Source organism: Geospiza fortis, unplaced genomic scaffold, assembly GCF_000277835.1.
Source record: "Geospiza fortis unplaced genomic scaffold, GeoFor_1.0 scaffold41, whole genome shotgun sequence".
Taxonomy (NCBI): Eukaryota; Metazoa; Chordata; class Aves; order Passeriformes; family Thraupidae; genus Geospiza; species Geospiza fortis.
The window spans coordinates 21,274,552-21,301,027 of NW_005054299.1; the positions used below are offsets into that span (position 1 = coordinate 21,274,552).

Sequence of the window (26,476 nt, forward strand, 5' to 3'; positions counted from 1 at the left end):
TCCTGCTGCTACCGCTTAGTGTAAATAAATAGTTTGTGGCAACATCCCCACTCCCAAAATTGTATTTGTAGTTTCATTGTTTAGATATCTATAGACTAGAGACTATTTTTAGCACATCCTGTCAACAATGAAGGGAAAAAACTACCAGGAAGAGGATGCATTAGGCTTCTACATTAATCGGTGGTAAAACTAATGCAAAGGACAGCCTAAGAACTGGGCAGTCGTTTGCTTACACAAGTGTGCTGTGTGTTACTGATTTGTTTTTCCACACTAATTCTTAGTTCACATGACACTATAGACCTCGTGATCTTACAGACATAGAGCTTAAAGGAAGAGAATCATATTTTGCTTGAAGTACTGGGGAAGGTTTAGAAAAACCCAACCCATGCTGCCTACGGCATTGAACTCACATGTCAGCAGCCCCAGATCTCTTCCCTGGGAAGCAGAGTGAACAACTGCGCCTTAACCTGCCAAACCAGCAGAAAACTGATCATTTGCACACACCTCATGCACACTGAAAGTAACTCATTCTTCCCACTTGAAATTGCAAACATTACTCAGTACACACTCCAACTTGTGATCAGCTGCTTACTGCCTTGCATGTCACTGGAAATGCAGGACTGGGAGCATGCATTTGTAATTTACCGTTGCTGTTTTACACAGTTTGCAGTGCTACACAAAAGTAGGAAAAAAGTTCCCTTCAGATGAAAACTTGATCTCAAAGGCCATCATATTGGTCCAAGCCTCATTCAGGGCCTCACAGTGAATTTGTAATAGCTGAGCTTGAGCTTCAGCTTTCATTGTGCTCTAAAATATTACTTTTATATCCCATGTTAAATGCAGCCTGGTCTCATCAAGTAATTTTGGCTTAGGTATTGAAAATGCATGTTAGAATTTACACCTTGAATTTAAAATTACAGGTTGAAGACCTCGCTTAAACATATAATAAATTGAAGTTATATTAAAATAGATTTTTAAAGTTAGTAGAAGTGGCTTTGAAAAGAGTAGCATTGTTTTTCAGAGTTTTGGTGGTAATTTTAATAAATGAAATAATTATTGAAGAGTTAAATAAGGGACCTTTTCTGTATGTGTGCATATCTTTAACACTTTGTAGCAATGGAGGTACATAAATATTTTTTCTCTCTAGTCCCATATACTCTACAGAAATTAACCCAGCATCTTTTAAAAAACTGGGATAGACCACATACTGACAAATGAGCCCTTCAGTCTGTGGGCTCAGTTTTTCCCCAGAAAATTAACTTTTGACTCTGAAGAAAACCAAAACAAACCAAAACCAACCCCAGATCTGTCAATTTAGGTTCATCATCCAAGTTCTGGGGAATGCAAAGTACATGAACCATGCAAAAAGAATAACTCAAGTGAGATTGTAAGTATTATTAGCATTTTTGTATTACACAAGGATAACAACATAATCTAGAAAAACACAGGTGGACAGTAACCTAGTAACATCATGATAGTGATATTTTCCACATTGTGACTGTAGTCCCGTGCACATGCAGTGAATGCTATAAAAGACAGGTTATTCTTCCAGCAAAGCCCTTAAACAAAATTTCAAATGGCAGATTGCCTGTGATGCTCTCCTGAAGTGTTACAGAACAGCAGTATCTAACTGGGAAAAGATATCACTGAAAAGGGGAAATTGAGTTTACTGGGCTTATGTCACTATTATTTAAGTCTCATCTGCAACACCAAGCTTTTGCTGGGCTAGCTTTGTTATTTGTGAACATGAAAAAGAAATGTTGTCTGGTACAGAGATGTAACTTTGACCAACCACAGTCCTCCTGTTGGGTTTGCTTCCGTTTTCCAGGGAGATTTTTGCTGCATTCCCCTGTAATCTTGCAGGCACAATCTGCATGCTCTGTGCTGGACCTTGCTATGCTAGAAAAACCAGGAGCCTGTAGATTGTCTATCATTCACAGGATTTCCAGCCAAAGACTGGGAACACCAGAGGATATTAGCTTTCCTCTGTTCAAACTGCATCTACAGCTGGAGGAGTTACCAGCTGTGATTCACCACAGTGCGCTTTGGGGAAGGCGTAGGGGGAGGGGGGCAAGACTTGCAGAGTACAAAACCAGCTGGCAGGAACAGCTGCTGAAACAGTCAAAACAGGTTTTTGCCTTTTCCAGACATCCAGCATTCTGTAAGCTTCTGACAAACTTCTCAGCCTTGTGTTGAGTGCTCACTCCAATCATCTCCACACCCTTTTTGCTCTGTCCTCTATTTCAGCGTGCCTCCTTTCCTCCCTCTGCCACATTCCTCTCTCCTCCCTTCTCCTCTCATTTTAAGTAAGAGCTCAAAGGGAGCCTTCCTCCCTTCTGAAGCACTGCATCTTTGCTCTGAGTTTTGCTGAACTTCCCCCCTTTCTGCTATAGCCCCTCACTGCCAGCCCTGCCATCATGTGCTACATCTGTAAGACTTACAAAGTCCACAAGGCAGTTTCCATCTTCACAATCAAGGCATGTGGCACAGCCACGTTCTGTTGGTGAGCACCAACACAGAGCAGCCACAGCTATAGAAATAGTTCCTCAAATGAACTGAAAGGCCACCGCTACTCTTGCATTTCTGGTGTGGCAAAACATCCCAAAAAGAAAAGCATCACAGCCTCTTCTCAGACACCCACAAGGGTCAGGGTATGGACCAAAGGGCTCAGGCTGTGGTGGCTGTAATCCCGAGGTGGGGACAAGATTGAAATCTGTGAAATGAGCTGTCTGGAGCACGGACAAGGCAGGACAGGCACACGTGTGTGTATATGTGCGTGTTAATTTGTGTGCACACACCTGTGCACATCCAGGGACTGCAGCAGGACTGCTGACGGCATCAGGGGCCAGAACTGGGGAAAGGAGGCAGGGGCCATGGAGAATCTACAGCTCTCTGTATGTGCTAAAAAAAGAAACTGAAGGCTTCAACTCATCACCATCCAACTGTCCGTTTGAATTGGGATTTCTCATAAATGTACCACATTCAAAGCTGCATAATACATTACATACTTTTAGAATAACAGATAATATACAGAGCAACGAAAATGCAGATTTCCATTAACAATAACTGACAATAGCCTTTATTTGGCATATACAAAACAGATTCTTAACCATTTATCTTATTGTTAATTCACAGTTACTTGTCTAACCAACATTAGGTTAGACCAATGTGGCAAGTATTGCTGTTAAAGAGTTTCAACCTGAGAAGTAATGCCAGTTAATACCATGTTAAAAAACAATCCCAATTCTGCCTTAGAGAACCTCCTTGTTAGAGGAAAAAGAACAAAATTCACAGAACAATTTGGAGTCTGCAGCAGACCTCCATGTCTAAATAACCAATAGGATATTTCATTGGACAGTGGATGGGTACAGCACTCTCTGTACAGCCTTCTCTGCACTGCTTCTACTGCTGGGCCACCTTGGTCTTACTGGGAACAGAAGAGGTGAGATGTGTCATCTTTCATTACTGTGCTATAATCATTCTAATCTTTTCAAACAGTAAGGTACCTTTCCTGACAGTCAGAAAAAGAAACAAAATAAAACCAAAACCTTGCAGGTACACTGTACAATAGATCTTATCATGCAGGAGAATGCAGAATGGGGTCAGTCTGCAGTATTTTGAAGACAACTGAACAGCTGGTATATATTGATTTTATTCCCCATAATTTTCTGTTGTAATATAAATGCAATTACTAGCTCTTTCTCAATAATAAGTAGTATTTCTCATCAAAATACTAGCAGTATAATCTCTTCAAACATGATCTTTCCACAAACAGATTAATATCAGACTTAGCTCTCTGGTGCTTTAAATCCAACAATACTAATACACATATATTTGATTTGTAAAAATAAATTACTTGTCAAATAATATTCTTCTAAATGAGTTGGTTAAATAAAAACAAAACAACCAAAAAACAAAAACCCCCATAACTTATTCCCCATTTTGAAACATTATAAAATGTGCTGTTTGTTTAATCTCCAGAAAAATAGACCTCTTACACTTTTTCTACATCTGTCTTCTTTTTCCTCATTCTTGCTCAAACAAGAACAAATTTCCTCAAATGAACATGTGTCTCATTTCACAAATAAAAGGTAGAATGAAGAATGGCTTAACATTGAAATGGGATTTTTGGATGGCTACTTTTTGTCACTATAATTCTTTTCCAAATGTATTTCTAAACAAAAAAATATGGGTAATTGCAGACTTATACATAGACCAGAAAACAAAACAGTATAAAATTGCTTGGCAATATAAAAAGCCCCACATAACCATCAATTCCAAAAAGAAGTCATCAGCAACTAACAGTCTAGCCTGTGCAGAACTGTTGGAAGGATGCTGGGGAAGAGAAAGACAGACAACATATTATTTCTAGAGAAGCTATTTGTGCACAGAAAGAAGCAGCAGAAGGTTTTAAATCCAGCCTTAATTTACACAGATTTCTGTGTATCCTTCCAAAAATGAACCAAGGCTCCAATCATCATGGTTTTGCAGACTTAGCAATGGCAATCTAATACGTTTCTGCTTCCCAATCAAATATGTTCCTCCATCTCCCTTGAGAATTACTGCTCCCGTGTCAGAGGCAGTAGAGACAGAGATCTGCCCCTCACTGCCCTAGTCCACAGCCCGGGGTATCAGTGTCAGCCCTGCTTTGTCCATGGTTTGAGCCGAGACACCAGGGCACTGTCTGCAAAGCACGGCCACCCATTCCCTCCTGCCGCCACTGCTGCACAGTGGGTAATTTACCACAGAAGCACTTCATCCTCCCAATTTACAGAGGCACTCAAAGCAATGCATGCCTGCTGAGAAAGTGGAAACTGGGAATACAGATGGGCCCTGTTGCACGTGTGTAAGGGCACAGCAATGTGCCACAGTCACATCTCACCCTGCTTGGACAGGAAGGGTAAGAGCTGGGTAAGGGCTGCAGGAAGGAGAAGGAGAGATGTAAGGTTCCTCTTCCTCCTGTAAGCCAGTCTGTTGATCAGAGGCTGCTAGACTGCTCTGGGTCAGCAACTTGTGTTAATACATAAGAGAATAAAACTAAAAAATGTAACAGACCAAGGCAGGAAGCTGCCTGAAATAGTACCTCCCTAAATTTCTCACGGTGTGCCACTCCATGAGATTATATTTATGTTCTGTTTCATAGGAAGGCTGACCTCCCCTCCCTTCTGCGCCACCAAAGCAGGCTGCCTCCAAGGAGGTGGCTGCAGTACTCAAGATTGTTCTGCTGACCAGCTTCTAATCAAAGTAGCAGATAATCATGAAGGAAACAAGATCTCAAGTCTAGTTTGGCCTCTGTTCTCTGATCATGCTAACCCAGTTCATCACAGATTGCTCCAGGCAACAGAGGGATGTTCTGCCTGCCTCCTTTCTCCCATAAACAGTTTATGCCACTGGTATTTTTTTCCCCCATCTCTGTTCATTCTCATGCCTCTCTCTCTCTCCCCCTCCACATTTCCTCTAGGCCCTACACCATCTGTGCAAGCAGTCCTTTTCTTTATGCACACTGTTGCATTCTATTCCTTCTCTCTCTGTGATCTATATTTAGTTGTTTTCCTGTTTATACACCCCTCCAGAGAGGGGTATTGTTGAATGTGACTAGTCAGGAAGAGAAACAATGTGGTCAGAGCACAAATCCTTTCAGAGGAGTATCTGGGATGGGAAGCTGTGCAGGACCTTGGTAGGATAAAAAACTTTTTAAGATTAATCAGATGCAGAGATCTGTATATAAATCCCTAAGACCCCTTAGAGCACCCTGATCAAAACCCAACAATACCTAGAGGCAGGGGAAGAAACAAAGGCAAGGAAATACATGCAGAATTTATTCTGACACTGCACTTTTTCTTTTTTTTCTACATAAGACAAAATTCTTTGGGTTGGGAAACCTTACAGTACTTGTGCCTCTTTGCTCAAACTACCAGGAACCCCTGAGTATTAATCCAGAGCACATACATGAAGTAAGCTCTAGGAAAGTGTACTTAAAGACTGCTGGGGAGTTCAGCGTCAGTTGGTCCAGACCCAAAGGGCTTTTAGCGTAGGAGTAGTAAGCACAAACCTGGTTCTCTAGAAGGTGGCTGCAGTGCCACTGGAATCAGGACAGAGAAGAGCACAAGAGTTCACCATGGTGGCACAGTAAAGAACTCCAGTGCAGTGACCAGGGAGTGTCTGTCTGGTGTGAGGCACACTTGCACAACAAATAGATGGAGTGTTTCCCATCTTCAAGCTTCTAAGAAAAATAAGTAGCTTGTGAACGGACCGGTTGTGAAATAAAACACTGGTGTACTAACACTGGGGAAGCTTGATAGTGTGGGTATTGTCTTCAAGTGAGAGCTATTTATCAGCAAGAAATGGAGCCCAGTGGAGAACACACACATCTATTATTTGAACCAAAAGAATGTCTGAATTGTGTTTTGGAGTTTTACCATTATAATAATTCAGATAGTTTTGATTATCATACAGAATCAAAAACTCATAGTCCTTAACATTATGCTAATAAATGCACTGGCAACCCAGAGAGAGTTTTGGGTGCAAGCCATTCACTTTCCCCAGAGTGATGAACTGTGAAAGGAAAAGCTGGAAGGCTTTGTAAAGCAGCCCAAATATTTGAAAAACCAAAGAGGTGTGCAACTGATGATTTCATATTTAAGCCATGTGTGTCACTAGTAGATGGTACACAGAGTGTATTAGAAAATTTCAGTGCAAAAGCAAAAACATCTCTCAGTGGTTAGGACTTAAATATGAACGATGAAATGAGATCATGCCCTCCATGACCTGCAGACAATCCTGGCCAAAAGGGGTCCTCAGCCTTTGGTACAACACCAGAAGGGAGAATATGTGGTGACAGAGCAAGGGATAATTACTTTAAACTGAAAGAGGCTAGATTTAGGTAAGATATTAGGAAGAAATTCTTTATTGTGAGGGTGCTGAGGCTGGAACAGCCTGCCCAGAGAAGTTATGGATGCCCCATCCCTGGACATGTTGAAGATCAGACTGGATACAGCTCTGAGCAGTCTGGTCTAATGAAAAGTGTTCTGGCCATGGCAGGGAACTTGGAACAAGATGATGTTTAAGGACCCTTCCAACCCAAGCCATTCTAACATTCTGTGAGAAAGGAAAGGGCTGCAGAGTGGAAGTGAGGGCAGCAGAAAAACCTCAGACGTTTCAAAGAAAGTATGCTTGCAGCATGAAATGATCTGCCGAGCTTGTTTGCTTCAGTTAGTGGCAAGAATGGTTGTTTATAAGATATTTAAACAAGGGGAGGTAAGTGGCTTAGTCTACAGGATGGGCCTCAGCAGTGGAACAGAAGATGTATCTGAAGTAGCTGGGAAAAAGATGATTTCATTAGCAGCGCTTTTCAGGGACAGGAAGAGCCTCTTACCGACTAAAAGGGAAAAATCTACACCTGTGGGGACAGGAGACAATATAGAAAAATGGCTCAACCCTGAGAACAAAAGGGAAGGAAAAAGGTCAGAAATTGTTCATTTATGCACTAAAAATCATTTTCAGAGGAATTTAAACCCTGAATGGAGAAAACATTTTAAAAATAAGTTGTACAATATCATTTTGGGGAGTGATTTTCACAAGTTTTAAAAAAAAAGAAGTTATCTTTTTAGCAATTTCAGTTCAAACAGAATGCCAGTAGCAAGAGTGTGAGCTGCTGATCTGTGTGGTGACCACCAGAACTAAACAATCCTCTGCTCTGAGTCAATGAGAGGCTGTGTATGGTATTATGAGATCAAACTCTAATCCTCTTAGCAGCATTTTCCATGGAAAATCTGCCATACTATATGTATTTACACCACTAAATGCATTATTCATATATATATACACATACAAAATACAGCTGTAATTACAACACATTCCTTAGAAATTGTATCATCTGAATCCTGTTCAGAAACTGTCCTGAAAAAGAGCAAAGACCACTAGACATTATTTGCTTATCTTCCCTTTATAGCAAACAACAACAGACTGTCTGTTAAAAAGATGTGCATAATCTGGTTAGTTTAAAACATTTGTTATACGCGCCCACACAAGTCCCCTTCTCTCCTGTATGCATTGATGTCTCATTTGCAATTCAGAGGCAAATTGTAAGGAGGCTGTGCAAAAGTGATCAGTTTTAACTCCACTTTGTGGGGTACAGGTATGTAGTCAGGTCTTGGCTAAAAAAATTAGCAGCTTCACCATGTGAAGTGTCACCAAGCAGAAATCTTGCTTTGCTAGTTACACATCCTGCAAACATCAGAAAATGTCAACATTTTGTAGATTGACCCACCTGACTGTTCAGTGTGCAAATATGAGACACCAAACTAAGTAATTTGATGGTTAGTTAGTTGGTTAGTTATATACAGCAGATTTTAAAAGCAATTGTTATAATGTACTATTTCAATTACAGCACCAGTAAACACCAATATTCTTTTCAGACTCCCGTACTTCAAATATTCCTGCCTGAGGACACATCATTGCACCTGCAAAGCCTCTCTTGCCAGTCTAAATATCCACTTTTATCTAAAGAAATTAATTATTCATGTCATCAAACAACAATGAGCTAGCAAGACAGGATATTTCAAGCAAACACTGATATTCTACTATAATTATGTAACAAGGTTTCTAAAACCTTGTAAGTTATTATACTATGATATTTTTGCTGATTAATTCATTGCCAGCCTATACTTTCTACTAACTTCTATAGGATTTTTTAAATAATTCTACTGATAAATTAGTCTTTTTTTTAATGTTCTGTGAGTTTTTTACTCCATAAATTATAGTCAAATGCCTCTTTTTCCCACTTGGTACATCACATTTTAAGTGACTTCAAACAAATATCTTCAATACATTTCCACACAAAGATGATCACTGGATTCCAAAGGGAACAAAAACCTCAGTATCATACTACATTGTCTGCCCCTTATAGCAAAAGCATTTCAGTAACCTTGATAAAATAGCACTCCTAGTGACTTCTTCTGCCTCACCCATTACATTAGAAGCAGGAATAACTAAAACAGAAGAGCTTGCTTACTTCATTGTAAGGGAAAAACATCAGTAAAAGATGCACTATTACAATAAATGACATCATTGCTGGGGACTATAGTATTTCAAAGGCCAAATATTTACACAGGTAAATAGACAAATCCACTTGTTTCTGCAGCAAATCCAAACACACTTCTCATGAAAAAAATCCTACTTTGCTTCCTGGCATCAAAGTCTAGTAACGTTCTGAAAAGAGGATAGCAAGAAATCCCCATTTCTTAACAAGCTGTCCCCTTCTCTCCCACCATCTCCCTCTGTTTAGTTTCTTTAGTGGCAAAGAAATTTGCTCCCACTCCCTGTTCCTTCATTTTGGGATAGCAGTGTTGTCCTTTCTCTAGGCCCCTACTTTCAACAATCTTACAGGAACATTATGTCCTCAAGAACACTATTTTTTCTCCCTTTCTCTATTAAATTTGACAGTGCTTTCAAAGCAAAGGGCCAGAAAGCGGTGTGGGGGCATGTATAAAGCCTCATATTTTTAGGAACCTAGGCTAAAAATGAATCCAAATCAACAATTCAGTTTTTCAGTCAATTTCCTTTTTTCACACAGATGACTTCATGACAGACACACAAAACACTGACACATCACCATTTCGGAAAAGTAAAGGAAAATCAGGGTAATACTCTGACAGTTTGGTTTGCATCCCTGCAGGAGTAACAGAATAACGTGTTCACCCACTACTAACTGGGAACATCAGCAGTTCAAGATTCATTTGCTGGTTTTATTTAATAAATATGCCTTGAAGAGTTTTTAGTTTAGGAGGAAAGAAAAAGACACTCTCCAAGATCCAAGACAAGAGTTTGAATTAGACTGAGAAAATGAGAGATTCCTGATTTCACAGTCTCAATATATTTTAGAGGCCACACAGATAAAATAATGTGATTTCAGATCCAGATGTATTGCTATGGGCACTTCACCCTGCAACACTATCAAATTTAGCCTTCTAGGTTCACAGGCTTAGCCAGGGGATATCCCTCTCTTACACATTCAATTATGAGGACACTTATTTTGTGCTAGCCCAAAAGTTGGTAATAATACAAGATGCGCTTAAACATTAAACTACATGGGGTTTTTTGGTTGGTTTTTGTTTTTTGGTTTTTTTCCCCTTTTTATAGTCCTTGTTGGCAACTTGAAGCCACCAGCCAGAAGACAGAGAAGCCAAGGAAGAATACCTAGAGTAGGTTGTTAAAGCATTCTGCTACATCTCAAGTCTTGGAAGTGAGGAAGGAATGCTGTACGATGAACAACAATGCCAATCTGCTGGGGTGTCAAGTGTCCCAACAAAAGCAATATAAGTTTTCTTCTGATTCAGATCTCATTACAGTTCCAGGGAGGGAAAAAGAGCAATTTGATTTGCTTTTCCTTTTAATCATGTAGGTTTGTGCTGGTTTAGGCTTTATGGCACTGCAAATTTAACAGAAGTAGCCCTTAACTGCAAGGGTAAGGTGCTTTCAATGAAAAATCTTTTTATCATAAATGAATAAATTAATGCATGCTAGTTTTAACTTCTTCACAGAAATTCCAAGATGAACAACTACACAAGTTTACTCCTTTCAGGAAGTTAAAACGGATGATGACTGAGCAGAAACCATGAGACTTTGCATGATTTCAAAGTCATGAGACTTTGCATATCTAGAATGAGAAGGGATCAAATCATCATCTCATTTTCACGATGAGTTTTTTCATCAAAAAGAAAACGCAGAGGGTAAAAAACATAGAGGCAAAACAGGCACAAAAGCTGTCATGCAACACAAAATGTTAACATTGATATCTTTCACTATTTTCTAAGATATTGAGGATGCCATAGTAACCATGCTTCAAAGTCAGAGTAGAAGTGCTGTGAAAGTTGTACTATATAAAGCTAAAATCCCAGACAGACAGACGCTCATGCCCAACTGGGAGCAGAGCTGAGTCAGAGGCATGAAACCCTCAGCTACACACTCAGGAGCTGCGAGTCAAGGGGACTCCCTAAGAGTTTCTTCTGCTGCTCTCCCTGAAGGAGAAATGATCACAAGACATTTAAACTACAGAAAGCCAGAATGCAGAGACATTTGAAGAAAAACAGGCAAAGACTGAAGTATATGAGATGGGGACATTTCTGAGATGTGCACTAAGCACTGCTTCGGGGATTTGCTCCAGAGCCATCTGACCACTGCCCCGCCTCAGAGGTGAGTATCATCTCTGAATCAGCACTTCCTCAAACAAAGCTTTGTTTTTACTGATGACTGCCCAGTTACCTCAGTAAAGTGAGGGTGGAAAGTACAAAAACAGAGGCAGTACAAGAAAAGCAAAAACACGTGATTGCATTGTTTGAGTCAAAAGCATAAAACAAAAAAGCTGAATCAGATGAATGATAGGGTGAGGGAGGATGAAAAAGCAGAACTGTTACCTTACAAGGGAAACATCTGAGAAGGCAAAGTGAATTTCAGTAGACACCAGGAGGCAAGAGCCTGGTCTCAAGGGTACAGTTTCCATGAGCATGGAGCTCAGCATTTCCACAGTTCAGCTATGCGATTCTACACCAGAGCAGAGCACATTCAAATCTTCAACCTTTATTTACAAGAGGGAAGAAAAGCCTGCAGACAAGAGTAAAGACTCATATCGCAGGAGGGCAAAACAACTTAATTTCTTCTCTTCAGTAACTGAAAAACGGGGAGTTGATGTGCCTCCCTGAAGAGACGATACAAAATCCTAGACAACAACAGCTCTGATGACCAGAAAGATAAATGAGAGCTTGCAGACCATAGTGGTACTCCATGGAGAGAGCTCTACTCTTATTTTTCTCTCAGTCCCACGAATTGCACACCAGCAGAAGGATTTTAAAAGCCAGGGTAAAGGGGCAAACTTTCTCTTGGCTGTGGCGCATACAGCCCGTTAAATGTTTTGTAAGTCCCCACTTCCCTGAGGATAAGTTATATTTACCTTGGTCGTGCCTGTGGTTAATGACAAGGAGGAGGAAGAGATGAACACAAAAAAGGAGGATAAAAACAAACCCTAAACTGATCAATAGAAGAAAAAGTGGTCAAGAGCAGAAGCAAGGGACTGATCTGTTTTTCATAAATAAGACTCTTCATAAAAGTTATATTTTTGAAATGACCCAGATCATCTGCATTGGAAAATATTACAGTTTTAATTCACTCATTTTACACATGTTATGACACTACGTGAAAACCTTAAAACTTTTCTTACAACTCCAGGGAAACAACTGCTCCCATAACATCACAAATATCTGCCTACTATAGCATTTCTTTCAATACAAATGTTACTCAAATTAATTTTATGGCTTCTTTTACAACCTGTTAGAGAGAGAAAAAATGCTTTTAAACCAAGCAAGGGAAAAAACTACAACTGGCACCATTCACATAATTATCTTTGTTATGGGTAACTTACACCCTTTCACAGCAGAATACCCATCTCCAAGAGTAAATTGGTATGTAAGCTTTATCCTGATGTGGGGAAAGATTTTCAAAGAGGCAGTTGGGATAACACATGTATCTTTTGGCAGATAATCACAAGAGGTAGTCTGTGCTTTGGAAGTGACAATCCTCAGAATCATTAACGGTATTCCTTCTAATGGCCCATATGGGTTTTCCTGTCTGGGAAAAATGAAAAATTTGTTTGCTAGAATAAAAACAAACCCTGTTGCAGAGAAGACTTTCAGAAATTAATTTCACACCATCAGGCAAAAGATGCTATTAGGCTTTTTTTTTCAGCACGTGGTCATTCAGAGAAAAGCAAATACAGGTGGAGTTCCTCTGCAGGTGAGAAGGGGTGCTCTAGCACCAACGGCATTAACAGCCATGGAAAGAGAAAAGAAGGCATCTGGATGCTGCCATAATTGTACTGGTGGAACAGGGGAAAGCAGGTGAATAAATAGTTTCCACTTTGCAGACAGAGTAAGTTCTGTGCTGCTTGGTATATTATGCTGTGACATGAAGTTTTCTGCAAAATTATGAAAAGAAAAAGTAGGTGCACTTGAAGTATGTTTTTAGTATGGATTCTTCAATTCCACAAATGCATAAAAACTTGAAATCATGGGGGAAAAAACAAATCTCAACAACTGATTTTGGGAAAGTGGTTTGTCTCCAGCTCTGCCAACATGGGTGATTTTTTGTCTTGGATCGGTTTGTAGTTAACATGATACACACAGACATCTTTTTTCAGATCAGAGAAAATGCCCAAAAAGCGCTTATCCTTATGACATAATGGCTTGATTTAGCCCTAAAGCTAAGGATAATGCACATTAAAACTTTCTAACAGAGAAGGCAAAGCCTCCCCTCAATCCCCCTCAGCTTAGTTTGACCCAACTCCTGCTTTATTAGCTTTATGCATTTTTTGCCTTACAATTGCTAAAACTTCACCATGAACAAAAGAGGATTAAATAACAAAAATAGAACAGCATTATCATCATAAACCTGGACAAGTTCACAGGGCTGGAGAGACTAAGAGGGATTAATTTATGCCTACTTCAATGGGGACTTTCTTGCCTTTACAACATACAGCACTTTTCTGTGTGGACTCATATAACACACTTTCACCCATTTCTTGAGTAAGCCCAACCATGTGGTCTTCCTTTGGAAGTAGAATTTGAAGAGAAGTTGACAGAATGCAGAAGTAAGATCTAAGATTAACAAGCACACTTTCCTTCCCTCCTTTTATGCCTATTTCACTGGTTGCCACATACAAAGAAGGGAACTCTCGAGGGTACAAGAATCTGGAAAACAAGAACAGATACATCATCTTCTCTATTCTTTCAAATTTAGGCACTGCAATGTGTTTGAAACCAGCCATACAATGCCAACACATGAAAATCATTTGCATTTTGAAAACATCTTGGTTTAGCTATCCTAATAGTGTTGATTTAACTGACTATTAAGGAGTTTGTTTTGGAACAAAAATAAGTGATTTTACTTGCCATAAAAGAGCTTCAAGTTTTTACGACATAATGAAAGTATAAAAAAACTTCTGAAGTATGTTTTATTTAACATCTGCACACACTAAATACTAAAAAAACTCAAATCTAGTGATATGAATTGGTCTTGAATTGCACAGAAATAATCTAACATAAAGGCTTGCTGTCTGATTACTCTTTAGTAATAATTGCAATGCATAACCATACAGGGATAAAGTAGGGACTGTGCAGACTAGCAGCCGATCCAGCAGGGTTTCAGATACTTAGAGATGGCTTTTCAGTTAACGCAATTACAATGCTTAATTGCTGTCCCAGACATGTTCTAGGCACAGAGATTGCATAATACAGGAACAATTGCCATGGAGGTCCACTGATGCAGAAGTTTCAGACTAAGGTATCTTTCAGAGTCACAGAACCTGTCCACTAGTGGCTGGCAATGTGAAAGTAGAGAAAACAAAGTCGACGGAATGTAGGTTTTCTTTGTTACTCACTAGAAAAAAGGAACAGAAATTTCTACCAAAAGAAAAGAAAAGAAAGGTGAATGTTACAGATAAACCAACACACCTGGCTCACCCCCCAGTTTACTCACAACAACTCTTTAAAGTAAAACTATTTACTGCTTTCTGCCAGTCATACACAGGATCAGATTTGGCCCTGCAGGAAAGAGGCGTGACACTCTTGAATTACATCTGGACTTTATATGAATTCACATGCTGAGGTTTAATGAGTCAACTGTCATTTTGCCAATTAATATCATTACCTACCACCTGAAGGCACACTGGCAAACTGTATCTTGCCTTCTTGCCTGTGCACTGCTACACCATGTCTAATAATGCACTGCAATCTGAGGAAAAGGTTCTTTTCATTAGAAACTTTGAGGGTTTGTCTTCTGTGCTCTAAAAGCTTTTTTTTTCCAGCACCCTTGAACTCCTGGCTCTCAGCTAGAAGAGAGCTGTAGTTCTCCCACATCTCACAGTAAAAGCAGCTCTGCTGAAATACTGATACATTTCAAATACAGTACGCTTCAAAGTAGTGAGAGACATTGAACAGCAAAGGACAACTGCTCCCTTCCAAGCCTTCCAAAGCCAAGCTGTGGCCACCCCATCACCATCCATGTACTCACTGAGGAAATGTGCACCCCAAACTGTTTGCCCGGAAGGCACTTCCCTACATGTGAATCGTAGTTGTCCTGCAAGGGCCTTGAATGGATGGATCACTTGCTTCCTTACAAATCCTCAGTCAGAAAGCTATTTTCAAGGCAGATTCAGTAATCCCATCGCTCTTTTTCATTCCCTGAAACTTTGTTCTCCAGGAAGCAAAACAGAAAGCTCCATGTAAGAGCTGATAGTAACATACACGCACAGAATGTGTCCTGTCTGCAGAACCAACTGCTGCTTCTCTGCAGTACTTGGAGACTTCATTAACAGCAAACACTTTTATGGAATCCTTGCTGAACTGGGACAGTAGATCTTGTTAAGTGAACAAAAGGAAATGACTGGAAAATATTTAGATGAAAAGTATTTGCACTTGAGTAATTGGTAAATCAACATAAGGAGGGCTTTTGTTCTGATTTCTGTCTTACTTTAGAAATGCAGAAAGCACAGACAAAAGGAGTCTCCTCCTGAGACTAGCAGAAAAATGCATGAAGCAAATGCTACTAATAATAAAAATAGATGTAGGAGAGTTAAACCCTCTGAGAATGGACTTTTTGTGCCACAGGGTCAGACAGGTCATCACACTATGAGCTAAAACTTCAAATAAAATTACACTTGCATAAAGTTACATTACTGCAAATAAGTGCTCAGCTGCCCACAGGTTCCAGCCAGTCCCTGAGGTTCAGTTCCTCACCTCCTGTACACCCACACACGGATGCTCCAGGCACAGGGAACCAGGGCACTACCTGGCTCAGAGCATGGAAGGGCACTGCCCTCGCCCTTTCAGTCATTCCATCACTGGTTTGTAGGCATGTGTGGGTCCCATCTGTGGATCAGACATCATCAGGACTCATCCCACAACCAGATGAAGAAATAAAGACCTCTTCTGTTATATGACAATGCCATGCCCCTGCTGTATGCCCAAACATTGGTGTACCCTGGCTATGTGACCAGAGCCTGTGCTTAGTTGTGTGATCCATGTCAGAATTCATCTGACACCAGAGCCCATGGATCAGCTCTGCCAGCACTGACTTGGATGCCAAATACCATCAGATCAAGGAATCACGCAGACACTGAGATGGTGGAAATGGAGCATAAAATGACAATTTGGATGGGTCTTTGGCAGGGTAGGGGCCTTTGAGATATAATTGATTTTTACAAAGGACAACTAGCATGCAAAAAAGGAAGAGATACTCCCTAACAATGTCTCTGTAACTGGCCCAGGGTCTTGTTCCTGGAAATCCCTAACTTTCAGAAAGGAGAAAAGACATTTTTCCCACCCTTCTGAAAAGACTGAGAAAAGGGACCTGAACAGTTTCCAAACACATAAAAATCATGCTGCAAAGAAAAGGAAACTCCTTTTCACAGTTACAGCGGCGAGAACAAGAAGACACAGGCTTGAACTGCTTTAAGGAAACTTGTGTTAGATATTAGGAAAACCCTTAGATGCTAAGGATAATGATGCAGAATATACCACATACAGACATCATGGGCATTTACCACTGGAGGCTTTCAATAAGAGGTTAGAAAAATGTCTTTGTTGGAAGAGTTTAGATATAGTTGATGCTGCCTAAGGAGGAAGAGGAGTCCAGACCAAGGGTTTTTAGATGCTTTCCAGTCCCAGTTTTCTGTGACTTTCCTGTATACAAGTTATCCTTACATCTACCTGCTTAATTTTCCTTTTCTGTACCTCAGGAGTTAATTTGAGGCTTGTTGGAAGGAGCGCATATCAAGACTGAGGCACATGAGACTTTATTTGGGATAAAGTCAGAAGCAGTTGGGGAATTGGAAGCAATTCCTTTATTAAGAAAATGTACACATATGGGTATTGTCCCCAAACTCAGGGTAAATAGGTAGAATAGTAACAAAGGACTTGATTATTTATCATCATTTTCCTTTTTTCAAACAGGAAATGCAAAGTACAAAGGTATGAACCGTCTGTAATGATACAGCAAGTTGCCAAAATGAGCCTGAAAAATGGATTTTCTGGCTCCTCAAGCGACCTATCTGAGGGACTACATGCTCCTCCTGCTCTTGCTCTCTCTCCCCTCCCTGCCTCCCTTCCCCCCAGCAAGCTGTGCAAGACTACCAGAGCTGCAGCATTTTCTTGTAAAAGTCTTGCCTGCAGCTGGGGAAATCAGACACTACAACAGTATCTGTGCCTTCTGCTGTAACAAGAACACACATCAAAAAGATGATCATTACCAGCAGGAAAAAAAGTGAAAACTAAAGCTGCCTCAGGACTTATACCTTGCAGAGATGTTCTTGGGCTGATAATCCCCATCTCCTTTCTTTAATTTGCCTTTATTCTGGCTAACATTTGACAGAAAGACTCTATTCCTCTACCAAGTGAGTAACTACAAAAGTAATAAAAAAGAATAAAGGACATACTGCTGATAAGGAACAGAATTGCTCTTTATACAAGTGCAGAAGAATTCACAAGCGTTTGCAAGCAGAGCGCTGTTGCTCCAGCCCACTGTGGAAAAGGAGCAGTCTAGTTCAGCATTTTGTGGGCTCTTTCCTAAGGCTGCTGTAACTTTAGCTTGCAGGAAATCAGAATCAGAGCCACCAAAAATCTCTCATAACAAAGTATTACAAAGCCAGTGCCAGTCCTTCTGCACTACTACTTACAGGCCTGCATAGGCTCACCTCCAGTGCTGGAACCAAAGGAAGACCCACGCTTGAATCATCCACAGGAGATCCTGCCTCTAAAACTGACCATGCCAAGGCACATCAGGCTCCAAATTAATTCTGAATTAATTTCCAAGAACTCTGCTAGGCTCTAAGCCCCATACATAGATTAAACATAATTTGTATTCATCATTACCAGTAAGACAAAAAACGAATTAGAAGAATTAAAGTGGAAGAATAATGAATTAAAAATACATTAGGAACACAGAAGTCAGAAGCATCTCCAAAAAGAATAAAAGGCAATGTCTTAATTGATTGTTTTTGCAAAAGAAAAAAAAAAAGATGTTCCTGCATAATTGGAATAAATATTATCAAATTCTTTATAAGCTTAGGTATTTCCTAGCTTATTCCAGTGGCATATTTAAATTTTGATTTATAAATTAAGAGATATTGCTCACTGCCATAAGATGCATTCCACTGGGTCTCAAAGTCTTTAGCAGATCCCCACTGTGTGTACTTTATCCTGATGGTTTCACATTCATGTTCATCAACACTCAGCAAGAACCATAAACAAAGCCCTTTCTCAGATGCACACATGCAGTTCCCATTGACTTTGCTGGATTTTCAGCTGACTTCAATCAGAACTCTGTGCATGTAGAAGGGCAAAACTTGGCTCTGCACATTCAATAAAACTACACCACTAGATACCTTTTAAATTAAGGGCAATGCAGGCCATACTGAAAAATAATATAAACTGAAACCCCTAAGCTGTAGCCAAATAAATTCAAATTTCAGCCAGATTTTTCCAGAATAATAAAAAGGGCGTGAATTTTAGGCAAGATTAAATGAAACCCTAATACCATCTCATTTACCAGAGTGCACTCTGCCTCCTTTAGGAGGACAAAGTGAGAAACTCATCTGTTTACACAAGGTGGTCATCTTGTTGTTTCAGGTATAGCAATGACATTGGCATCTGAAACAATCAAGTAAAGGTCAGGTTGCAAGCTGTGATTTGCTTAGTCCTTTTCTGCAGCTGTATTCTGGCCCTGTAAACTACCACTCTCATTACAAGTGAATTTGAAGTATATCTGAAGAATACCATAGTAGAAAAAGTAATTAATCCTGATATTAATACTGTATTATTTTTTAATCTACACTAATAGTTGTATTTTAAGCCTATTAAATGCTTGAGCCTCCAAGCGTCTATCTTAAAGCCTTCAACCCTCCTTCACAATTTGCCAAAAGAGCAACATAACAAAAATCCCAGACAACCTAGTAAAATCAATTCCCTTCCAAATTTTAAATGACATTGTGCAACACAATTTCTGCCAGGTACATTAGCTAATGCACACTAAGCAAAGCAATGCCCCATGTGTTTTTCCAAATTTCTTTATTTTACTTTTACTCATTCATTCCATGATGCAACAACCTGTATTTTAATGAATCTTTAAAAATATCTACCGACTAGGATGAAGAAAATTCTCACTTCTAAAAAACCATCTAACAGGCTTCCTCACACTTTCTGTTTGTCTGATAAGCACTTGTTAGCCTGCAATTACAAATTTATACATAGAAGTACTCAGGGATGAGAACCACAGAGGAGATTTGATGTTCCTGTTGGGCCGTCACCCCCTGCCCAAAGAAGTAACATTTCGATGATTTTCACACTTAAATAGCAGAACAGATTTTATGAATATTTTTTTCTTCATAGCTGGAACAGCCCCTATTCTCCACTCCATTATAATACTGAGTCACTTTGCATCAAGTTGGTCATTACTGACGAGCCAGGGAAGAAGGAGGGAAGTGGATGAAGTGCTCTGAAGCTACATGTGCGACCGGGTAAGTATCAAGTTGCTTCCTGAAGCAAATTATTTAAAATCAGAAAAAATCATTACAATACAACTCACATAAAGGAAAACTATTTCATAATTATTGAGAAAGTCCAGTAAATCTAACACTGGTTGTCAAAGGGATTGCAAAGACTTTTTCTTTTTTGTAAGTGAAGCGAGAGTCTAGCCTGATACAAGTGCTGAGTCGTACTGGTCATTCAGGCTGGATTATCCAGAAAGTTAAATAATTAGTATGGTGGAATCTGTTTCTCCCCATGAGGTTTGCTGGGGCTCTGTTCTTCCCAAACCAACTCCCCCCATAACATCCCATCCTGACACTGGTGGCCTGTGAAGACACTCATTTGTCTCAGAACTCCTTCAAGTAACTCCAGGTCTACTTGTGTCTGTTGGAGCACGAACTTAGAGAATTTACAATGTGTTACAAGGGACATCTATTCTAGCTTAAACTCTCTGACTACATAATCAGGAAAGGGAAGGTATCCTCATCTCTCCCCTCAGTCCTAGTGGGATGCGACTGTTCTAAGGAGGGAGTTATTAGTTTACTTTAAATGCATAGCATGTCTGTTTGATGGTGAAAATAAAAATTTACATGATCATTTTTCAAGAAAGTTGATTTAAAATAGTTAGTTAAGAAAATAACAACCAACAAAACACACAGGTGAAAAACGTGGCTTTTCAGCATGCCCTGTTTAAGCAATGACACATGAAGAACTTTATGTTCAAACAATTACCTGGTGCTTTAAATAGGACACTAAGGGAATAACGTTTCAAAATGTATTCACACAGCATAAGACAAATCCTCCTCCTGGGAGTACCAGTGCAAATCAGAGTAACTCCTCAGAGGTCAGCTGAAGTACACCAGCACAAAATAAACGTGAGACAGAAGGGAATCAGGCCCCATCTACCTCTATATTAATGCAGAGGTTGCAGATCATCTGCAATGGTAAAGTGAACAACACAAATATCACTGACATCTATTCAATTGATCTCACATCCTGCCGACTATTCACAGCTCCAAATACAGGGCTGAAGAACAATGGTTTGAGGAAGGCAGGCAGAAATCCGGATTCTAACCCATTCACACATTCCAATTTGCTAATACCCCCTACTTGAACTGCCTTCATCTCCCCACACTGCTAAATCATGAAGGGTTTGACATTGTCCCCCCAGCTCCTAAAGAACAACTTCTCCTAAAACAAAGTAAATGAAAAGATACCAGGAGAGATGTATGGGAGAGAAGATAAATGGAAAAAATATGTGCAAACATGAGAATCTATGGAGAAATAATCAAGAGAATCCCTGTCTCACATACCACATATATATGAAAGGCACTATCAACTGATTTATTATGTGGAAACCTAGCACTAAGAAAGAATGCTACGTGTGCAGGGGAAGACTAAAACACGAGGCTATTTCAAACTATGGTGTCATTTGTGCTAATTTAAGTGGATCTGTAATTATTTCCTACAACTTCATGATGTCCTGAACCAGCTTCCTCCTCCCCTGCAAGGCTGATAAAAAGGCTCTTGGCAACACACTAAATATATTATGCAATGTATTGAATACTACCGAGAAAAAGCACTGAATTACACTGAAACAAAGAACACTAGGTGCGAGTATCACCACCTCCAGGGAAAGAACACCTTTAACTACTTACCACATCACTAAATGCAAGCACTCTCCTGCACCTCCGCTACCTGCACCTAACAGTATTTGCTACATTTAACAAAGTTAAGGGGAATTTTACCTCAAATCTACTCAGGCTCGAGCTCTTCGACCGAGACTTCTTGCGGAGATAGACGGAGAAGAAGCGGCGCACCGTGAACTTCTTCATGTTCATGTCCATCGCCCTGTCCCAGCCGCGGCGCGGAGCACGAAGCAGCTGCGGCGCCGCCGGGGAAAGCTAGCGCATCCCGATTGCCCCCTATTTATATCCACAGGCAGCAGATCCTCCGAAGTGCCTGGTTCTGTTCATGGAGCCGGACTCAGCGCGGTCCCTGCCGGAGCCGGGGCAGCCCGGAGCCAGCCCCTCGGAGCATGCAGCCTCCCGCTCCGCTCTGTTTACATTTCGGTGCGGCGAGCCCAACTCCGTCCCCGCCGCCGCCGCTCCCGCCTGCCTTCGGTCCCGCTACGCCCAATGAGGCCGGGCTGAGGCTGCACGCAGAATCAGCGCCGGCGGATGACAGCTCCTGCGTCCCGGGCGGAGCAGGTTCCAGACAAATATTGGATGTGTCTATTGCTTTGCGCTCCCTCTCCTCTCTCAGTCAGGCTCTTTCAATTTCCTGCCTTCTGAATCACATGGGGAATAGGCACATGCTGCACTTCTGTTTTTAGCTCAGAATTCAGACGCTGCTATAATTACTGAGGGCTGTGGTGGTCAGATCCGAGAAGAAATCGGCTCCCCTGTGAGAGCCGCTCCTGGAAGAAAGCTGAAAGATGTCGTGCCCCCAGTGCCAGAATAGAAGGGTTTGAATCTCCTTTTATTCCAGGGAGTATGCAAAATAGCACTGTCCCCCCTCCACCCCCGAAATTGAAAAGCTCACCATATCCTGTTCACAATCACCCGCCCGCTTTACATTGAAATACCTAACACGGGCACAGCTCTGAAAATAGAAAGCACAATCTAAATGGTAAGTATTACTATTCTTATTGTACTACAACAGGGAGCTACAGCCCTTCTAGGAGCTTGAGTATGTACATCTATTTACGGGCTGTAATTTTGAGCTGCACGGCAAGCATGCAGACTTACAGCTGCACCCCACCTCCCCGCAACAAAATCACATTTTTCAGCTGCTCTTCAAAAACGAATGAATCTCACTGTGTTCCAGAGACCAAAGAGATTTCTCTGCCTATTGCACACACTTCAGGCTCTTTTCCCATGGCAGCCTTTCCTCTCTGGCTACCAAGGAGCACCTAGACATGCCTTTCTCCCATAACCTGAGACATCACTACAGCCTGAGAAGACTTGGAGGTTAAATGACAACACCTCTCAAGTCCATCTGCTCTAAAAGAGAGGTGTATTTTGCTTTACTTGCATATCTGGGCTGTGAACTATCTTGGCTAGCAATGCCAGTCAATATCTGCTTTTTCTGAGGTTCCCTGTCCTGGTCTTCCGCCTAAAGCTCACCATAGTCTATATGCACCCAAAGAAGTATTAACAAGAAAAAAGAAAATAATATTTTGGCATTTATGGTTTAATTAAAAAGGAGGCTAGACTGGAAAGGCTGCCATTAGTGCTGGGCTCTATAATTTCATAGAGCCTGACTCTGCTATGCCTGGACCCCGGTGCTACCCCAGCCTAAGGTGACTGTTTCACAGTGACAGTCTGGACAGGCTGCTTCTTCCTTATCCCTTCTCGGCACACCTTCTGATTGCTTCTCTGATTCTCTTGGTTTGCAACAAAAACACCTTTGGGGGATGCTATCAGTGTGCTGCCCGAGTGCTGTGCCATGTCAGGACTAGGAGCCTTTTGCCATTACAGTTCCCTTGTTTACCCTACTAAAGATCCTGGAGCAGAGGCAAGTGTCCAAGAAGAAAAGCTCAGGAACATATAGATAACCCTATACACAGGAGTAACAACAAAGAGGCTAAAAGGCAATTTAGTTGGTCAATGCCAAAATTATTTGCTGATGCAGCCTCTCTAGTCAAGTTTTGTGTCTCCTCACAACCTTGCTGCAGTAAAATCTGCAGGGTCACAAAGGCCTCAGGCACTCAGCTGATTGCTTGACCTGCCCCTCACCTGTCCTGACACACCACACAGCTGCTGCTGCTACTTCTGTGCTGCCTTTTCCCTGGCAAAGAGGTGTCCTGGCACAAGCTGGACCAGGCTTTGTGCTGGCAATGGCTTTTGGCAGCCTCACACATTCCCACCTGTGTAAGCCACTTGAGCCTTAAAGAGCAAACAGACAAGTCCAGGGTGAGGTCCCTGAACCCTTCCTGTCACAGATACATCCCTAGTCACTGACATCTTTGGTAATGCAGAGCAGGTGATAATTTCCCAGCTTTGAATACACAGGCTGTGTGTAGCAACATGAAGTATAGGAGTGCCTGTTACTATTGCACTGTCAGATTTATCACAACCCTCCCTTCTCATTACATCAGTGGTGATTTCACATACAGGGACATGCATTCACCATTAAATGTGCCTGCACTCTAATAAACTTCCAGTAAAATTACACAGGCCATGACTTAATACCTGACTATCAGGTACACTTATTACATTCAGAATTTTGTTCTTTGCCACAAAAATAAATATTTTTTTTAATTCATCACAATGTATTGGCAAGTTATTGTCCACATCAGAGCAGAAACTAGCCTTGCATGCTAAAGGTTAGACTATACCACTGAACACCATGCCCAGGGATAGGAAGTAACTCTCTTACATCCCTGACATGATACAGGCATGGAAATAGGCATACTTTTCTTATTTTGCTTTCAGACAGGTAATCAGGGATTAAATGCAGAAGGACAACCAACCACCTTCACTCTACTGGGCAGCAGAGATATTGCAGAATATATTCCAACTTTTACAAAAAAGCAAAAGCAACTGAGATGCACAATTTACATAAAAAATACAAATCCAGTAACTAAACAAAATACACGTGTGTGTAAAATTAAAGCATACGGATAGATATGTGAAAAGCAAATTCTACTACTGTTCCATGTGGCATGCTTCAAGACATTGAACTTAACTTTTCCTCAGAAAAACAAATAAGAGACATCAAAAACATTATCTGAAACTTTCATGTAAGTCAGACAATAACCACTTTTCACAGTTCTAATAAACTAGATTCTGATAAAGATGCAAGCCAAAAGATAAGTTTGATTAATTGGAACATTCAACATAACATTTATAAACACACTACTGTCAGATCAATCTACAGCATGAAATATTAACTGGACTTAGAAATTCATGTTTTTAAATTATTTATCTTCTTTGAGCAATTTTAACTGCTGAGGAACTTGATGGAGGAAAAAATCTCAAAATGTCTCAATTTAAGAAAACAAACAACAAAAATGGTGGAGGGGACATATAGCACATTGGCATCAACCAGTAATACTCATCTATATTCTGAAATATGCTTTTTAAAACTAGAATAATATATGCTGTAACACTAAATAAATAAATACAATATCATGGCTGCCCCTCTCCCAGTGAGGTTATAGCAAAATAAAGTTTACTTCAGCTGGAAAAAGGCTAAAAAAAACCCAAACCAAAAAGCTCATAGCCAGGATTCAAGACAAACTCTCCAACAGGAATCACCAAAATAAGATATTACATAGCCCAGGTTTGATTTTTAGAAGATAAATGGAGAATTCCCAATTAATATGTAATGAAAGCCAAAGGTCCTTTCCTCATGTGTACAGACAGACCATACCAAGAGCAGGAACAGACTGAAGGACCCAGGCTTAGAAAACTAACAGGGGGCAGCACAACAGCCAGAACAGCAACCCAGTGAGAAGGATGCCAGTAGCCAATGCCAGATGAGTCATCAATTTCTAAATGATAGAACATGCAAGTCCAAGATATCTACCACAAACTGGAAGATATAATTACCAAGAGAAATTTTGTATTACTGTATTACACAGAACATCAGGCCCCATGTTGAAATTAGGCCTTCTATTTTTTTATGTGAATCAACAATTTATGAGCAAACCCAGAATGACTCTGCTACTTGAGTAAATTTAGCCATCACTGTAAAAGTAAAAACTATGAATTGATAGTATCTTCTTTGCAAATGCAATCAGTATTACCAATCCTTCCTCAATAAGTCCATCAGAAAGCCAGAAAAAAATCCAGAGAGAAATAAGAAAGCATCAGAAGCAGAGACACCAGAGACAGAACAAATAAGATTATCAGAACACAACGTGCAGAGAAAAGGAAAATGAGACTCCCACAACAGAGGCCCAAGAGACACTGCTACAGAAAAGGTGAATTACACAGCACCATTTATGCTCTCATCAAAGAAACTCAGGAGCAAGAGCAGATGTTTCCAAGGGACACCAATCAGCTGAATGAGGAACAAGACTTTCCCCCCGGTGGTTATATTGTACATGACTCTTTCAGTGACTGCTGTTTCCTCATCTTGAATGCTGGACAAATTGCCATATGGCTTTTGTTTCCTCCATGAATACATAAGGTGGCTATTTTTCTTACTGATGTTCCTTTCAACAATATGGACGGGCTTTGCCCAAAGAAGTGCTTGGGCTTTGCTCTCATTGCATCAATGTGGGTTCAGCCTTTCCAGCTGCTGTACATAGCTAAGTACCTGGTCTTGCTTAGCACACACTTCACTGGAGTTTTCTCTCTCAAAAAGGCATGCTGCCCTGCCAGCACTGCAGAACACAGGCAGTGACTTACCATCTCTCACCAACACTGACAAGTGATCAACCGTGTTGTCTGGATGGGGACACAAGGGAAGAAGCAGGAAAGAAGGTGCTTTTTCCCCTTTCTCTCACCTCCTGGCTGTGTATCACAAGCTTCAGTAATTTTGATCCTTTTCTGTATACGCATTATTCCAGTGGAGGGGCAGGCTCTTTCAGGCATCTTGCAAATTAAAGTCATGGCTCAGAAGGAAGAAGAAAGTAAAGTCACCTTGTCTAATTGGGTCTGACAAACCGGCAAGACACAGGCTCCCTGGACACAGTCTTCTCTAATCCCAAGAGAAACATAACAGCCCTACACTGCCTGTTTAATCTTGCACTTGTAACCTCAAGGCAAAAGCAGAATATCTCTTATACCTGCATCCATGTAATTCCCTTGTTGCTAAAAGCACCAACACACTGGCAATTGTATGAAGAGTAACTAGTATAAATAGAAGTGCATCAACCACAGGAGAGGGACTTTAAAAAGACCTGTTTTCTTGATATGGTGATATTCCACTTAGTGGATTCCACTCAACAT

The 26,476-nt window shown here is 40.7% G+C and overlaps 1 protein-coding gene across 1 annotated transcript in view; it reads right to left on the reverse strand.

Moving 5' to 3' along the window:
• RPS6KA2 (ribosomal protein S6 kinase A2) overlaps positions 1-21,418 on the reverse strand; it is a 155,323-nt gene extending 133,905 nt beyond the window's left edge. Inside the window, exon 1 of the mRNA XM_005416274.2 lies at positions 21,320-21,418. Coding sequence (XP_005416331.1) covers positions 21,320-21,418 — 99 coding nt within the window. The remainder of the gene's footprint in view (positions 1-21,319) is intronic.
• Between the last annotated feature and the right edge of the window lie 5,058 nt (positions 21,419-26,476).